This window comes from Terrapene carolina, unplaced genomic scaffold, assembly GCF_002925995.2.
Source record: "Terrapene carolina triunguis isolate 2854851 unplaced genomic scaffold, T_m_triunguis-2.0 Scaffold84, whole genome shotgun sequence".
Lineage (NCBI taxonomy): Eukaryota > Metazoa > Chordata > Testudines > Emydidae > Terrapene > Terrapene triunguis.
This window is the reverse complement of record NW_020664435.1, coordinates 36,708,940-36,713,961: the sequence shown is the minus strand read 5'-3', so window position 1 is coordinate 36,713,961 and position 5,022 is coordinate 36,708,940. Positions and strand designations below refer to the sequence as shown.

At 49.3% G+C, this 5,022-nt stretch overlaps 1 protein-coding gene across 1 annotated transcript in view; it reads left to right on the top strand.

The window, feature by feature from the left end:
* Positions 1-384: 384 nt before the first annotated feature.
* ST8SIA6 (ST8 alpha-N-acetyl-neuraminide alpha-2,8-sialyltransferase 6) overlaps positions 385-5,022 on the top strand; it is a 47,210-nt gene continuing 42,572 nt past the window's right edge. The window contains exons 1-2 of the mRNA XM_026649471.1: positions 385-524; positions 927-1,034. Coding sequence (XP_026505256.1) covers positions 430-524; positions 927-1,034 — 203 coding nt within the window. The 5' untranslated portion in view covers positions 385-429. The remainder of the gene's footprint in view (positions 525-926; positions 1,035-5,022) is intronic.

The window sequence follows — 5,022 nt, the reverse complement described above, 5'->3', positions numbered from 1 at the left end:
CTGGCATTTTGCTGTGGCTATCTGACACCCCCCGACCACAGCGCCCCATGCTGGCAAGTGCATGGACCCCTGTCTGGGAGATACAGCCCCTCCCGAGGGGCGCTGATGCTTGCCCAGGGGAGTTGAAGCAGAGCAGGGACAGGATGCAATCACTCACTGTGACACCCAGCTCTTCTGCTGTGCAGCCCCTACTGACTTCGGGAGAGAAAGGAGGATGCTTCAGGCTGGTGGGCCGATGTCAGTGGCTGGGGGAAGGTGGCAGCACTGGGCCCCACACGCCGGAACTGGGTGGGGCGGAGCAGAGAGACCCTGTGGTTGCTATCACCGCCTCCCTCTTCTGCCTCCCTTAAATACTATGGGGTCGGCTTAGCTGCAGCGGGCGCTGCTCCCGCTCAGAGTGGTTGTGCAGCTGCTCCGAGCAGTCACAAGATGCGGGCAGTCATTGCCTTAATCGCTATGCTCAGCAGCCTGCTTCTCTTCCTGTGCCTCCTCTGGCTCACAGCAGACGGGTCCCTCAGCACCAGGTAGAGAGACTTGCAGCGGGGTGAATCCAAAAGAATCCGGGCGTCCAAAGCCAGCTCCAAAGTGTAGGTGGGGCAGAGTTTTGGTTTGGCTGGAAGCAGGCAGCAGCGTGGCTGATATTGATACCTGGCTGGAAGGTGGGCTCCATGCCTGGAGGAGGTGGGATTCCAGAGATCAGATACTCTAGCCTCTGAAATGCAGCTGGAAAATAAGGAGTGTGACTTTATAATCCCCTTTATGCACTAGACACAACAACGGCAGAACAGCGTTCGCTCGGCTTTTCCTGATCTATTTTGGCTCTGAGGCTTTGCAGTGTATTAATGATTCATGGAGAGGGAACGGTTCACGCATGGTAACGTTTCATTACAGTGTTTGACAACTTTATTTTCCTTCTTGCTTACTAGGAGCTGGGAGAAGGAGGCCAAATCAGCTACTGATGTCACACCTAAAGGGTTGAGAAAACTCAGGTCCCCTTTAACATCTGTCCAGCTTGCTACTCAAACCGAGAACAGGTACAGGCTATTTATTTCTTATTTAGTATTCATATTATTTATGATTGTGGTATTCATGCTCTATACAGCAAGAATTCGCTATAGTTACCATTTGCTTTTATAAAGCCTTGATCAAAAGAGATGTTTAAAGCATATTAGAACAAGAAAATTGGCTTGCAGTGTAATAAAAGGACTACTCCATACTGGGTATCATCAAATGTCAATCTGTGGCTGGTTTTGTGTAGCAAAGCAAAGAGTGCTTTATAATTTGCTCTGAGCATTTTTTTTTTCCTTTTCTTCAAAAATGTGGGTCTGTCTGTCATTTAATTTTTTTAAAATTAATCTTCACACACTTTGTTCATAATGTGGATTTCTCCTTTAAAATACATAAGCTTAGAGCCAGATTCTGAAATCCCTTACCCACACTGAGTAGCATCTTCTTCCATATGTAGTCTCACGGTTTAGTCCCAAGTGCCATACTCTTTCTGAATCATTTTGTGGATCCTTGTTATCATGCCCATTAATTTATATCACAATGTTTAATAAGGGTATAGTCAATAAAATAAGCTGTGGGGAAAAAAGTCTTTTTATAAGTGCAGGGCTTGAATGTTTATAACCAAGAACCATATTTTGCCACTCAATGTTATTCCAGATTGCTCACAGCATAAGGTACTACTCACCATGGGTAAGTGTAGAAGACTTCATATATTAGTCATTCAAAAGCTGCTGCTATCTGGAATTTTTTCTCCACTATTTATTTTACTTAAGTTAGCCATATTAACATTACAGCTGTTCTAATATATATATCAACAGGTATGGTGACCAAAGAGCCACATAATGATTTAGAGAGAGTTTAACAATTGGCTTTTAAGCTTGAAGTGTGAAATTTTGGCCCCATTCAAGTTAGTGGCAAAACTCCCATTGACTTCAGTGGGGCCAGGATTTCACCCAAAGAGTCTAACTGAAATTTTTGGTTCAAACTACAAATGCTTTCCCTCAAGTCAATACAAATGGAGATAGTCCTACTATTCATTCTAACGGTGTAAATGTGGACAATTCAATATTTCTTACTGTGACGCTCTGTACCTCAGGGGAACACCCTACATCCCCATGTTCATCTTTATAAAATGATTGTGTGGCATCCGATGCAAAGTTTGTCATGTTGGGTGTCTTTGGAAGGCTCATAATGCATTGAGCATGGTTGTTATAGTGATGTTATAGTAATTGTTACAGCAATGTTATAGTAAGGTTATAGGTTATGAGGCTGAAAATGTATCCTCATGGCTTAAAGCAAGCCCATGCAAAAACTCTCCAAGAACAGAGAGGCAGTTCACACCTCGTCAGGGCATGGATGGGACAAACCCAGCCCAGCCTCACAGGAACAATGGACACTGGCTTAGGCAGCAACAAAAGAATCTGTTGGACCCTCGAGGGAGTCACCCCCTTCTTTTGGGCAGTTTGGGACTGCGATGATGTAATGCTCACCTGACTCTGAAGGGGGGAGGGGGCAAAGCCATGAGGGAAGAAAGGACATGATAAAAGGGAGAGACATTTTGCCATGCTCTCTCTCCCTTCCACCTACATCTACAGACACCACTACCACCAAGTGACTGAAATGCTGTTCAAAGGGGAGAGCCCAGAGGTGAAAGTAAGCCGGTCCGATCCGGTACAGCGTACCGGCAAGAGCCAGTACACCGTGCCAGACCGCACTGGCTTCCGCGGTGGGGATGCGCGGGGAGCCCAGAGCCCTTTAAATCCTGCCCGCAGCTCCAGTAGCCGGGCTGGGGCCGGGATTTAAGGGCTCGGAGCTCCCTGCCGCTGCGGGGAGCCTAGAGCCCTTTAAATCCCACCCGCAGCTCTGGCGGCTGGGCTGGGGCCGGGATTTAAAGGGCTTGGGGCTCCCCGCAGCCGCGGGAGCTCCGGGCCCTTTAAAGCCAAACCTGAGCCCGGCTGCTGGGCTGGGGCCGGGATTTAAAGGGCCCGGAGCTCCTGCTGCTGCGGGGAGCCCCGAGCCCTTTAAATCCCCCCTGCAGCTCCGGCAGCCGGAGCTGTGGGGGGGATTTAAAGGGCCTGGAGCTCCACAGCGGCCGGAGCCCTGGGGGCTCCCAGCCACCTCTGCAGCTGGGAGCCCCGGGTTGATTTAAAGGCCCTGGGGCTCCCAGCCACAGCCGGTGCCCCAGGGCCTTTAAATCTTGAGAGGCCCCGCCTCTTCTGGTTGAGACCACGCCTCTTCCAGTTGAGACCACACACCCCTCAGGACTCCGGCAGTACCGGTAAGTCCTGTAAATTACTTTCCCCCCTGGGAGAGCCTGACTGAAAAGCCAGCCTGTGGTGAGAAGCATCTAAGTTTTAAGGACATTGAAAGTGTTAAGATCAGCTTAGAATGCGTTTTGCTTTTATTTCATTTGACCAAACCTGACTTGTTATGCTTTGACTTATAATCACTTAAATCTACCTTTATAGTTAATAAATCTGTTTGTTTACTCTACCTGAAGCAGTGCGTTTGGTTTGTATTGAGAGAACAAGCCTGATACATATACATTTCTTTGTTAAACTGACTAACTTTTATATAAGCTTGCAGTGTACAGCGGGCATACTGGACACTGCAAGACAGAGGTTCCCAGGGTTGTATCTGGGACTGGAGATATTGGCTAGTGTCATTCGCTTGCAAATAGCTGGGAGCAGCTTACATACCAGAGGCTGCGGGGGTTCTCACAGCAGAGCAGAGTAAGGCTGGCTCCCAGAGTCAAGGATTGGAGAGGCCTAGATAACACCAGAGGGGAACGTCACAGTGGTGCAGCGAGCTTTTGTTGCTGTACGGCTTGTTACTCCAAGTGAAGTTCACACTTTAAGCACTGATATTTGTGATTTTAAGCGAGTCAGAAGTGCAGTGGCTAAGAACAGTCAGGAGGAGGTCACAGTTTTGTTATTTTCTGTTTGCTTATTTCGGGAAGGGAAAGTAAGAACAGGAAAGCAGGGAAATGAGTGAAAGCAGTGAAGCAATTGCAAAGTTGGAGCTTTTTAGGTTTCAGTCTGCAGAAAAGGAGAGAGAGCACCAGAGATTACTACAGCTGAAAGAACTGGAGATAAAAGAGAAAGAGGCAGCCAGGGAGAAAGCTGCACACAGGAAGGAATGGGGGTGTAATGCCTGCCGAGGAGAGAATTGTCCTGGTTGTTAGCTGCCAACAGGTCACAGCTGAACCAGAAGCAAAACAGGCTCTAGGGAGCAGAGAGCAATGTGTCCCAGAGGAGAGCCCAGAGAAGGGGTAGGGGATCTCAGAAACCACTGAGGTGGGTGAGGTTTCCTATGACACTGTAACACAGGGAAGCAGTGTGCTTCCAAGTATGGGAGGGGCTGAGACTAGCTCCTTCCCAGCAGAAGGCAACATGCCCTCAGGCGCAGGGGCAGGAGAGGTGGTGTCTGTAATGTTAAGGAAACTCTCCCAGTTGTTAGCTGGCAGAGCTTTGCAGCTGAACAAAAGACAGAACCCTTCCTAGAGAACACAGAGAAATGTGTCTTGGGGGGCGGAGGAGGAAACTGGGGAAGGAATAGTGGGGGTACAGGAATGTCTCCTCACTAGTCACTTAGGGCAGGATGCCCAGGACACTAGGAGGATGGCTGGATCAGCATCTGTGCACCCAGGCACTCTGCCGGTGACCCAGGTTTTGAGAAGGAACTGTGTAACTGACCTCCCAGAGGGGAGCAGTCACACAGCTGACTTCTCGGGGACAGAGAAAGGGGTGATGGAGGGTACCCCAATCCAGGTCCCAATTTTTCAGGATGCTATTCCTGATAAGTTTTTGGAAAGTAACGGTGTCTTTTTACATCAAGATGCAGCTCCAACGCCTCTAACAGCAGAGGAGTTGAGACCAGGAAATCGCCAGGCAGTAGTCTGCCAGAATACAGACGACCCAACTCATGGGGGGGGGGGGGGGGGGGGGGGGGGGGTTTCCCCCCGGCTGGGGAGACACAGAGAGCAGTTATGGGAAAGCTGCTGGGAAAGGGTGA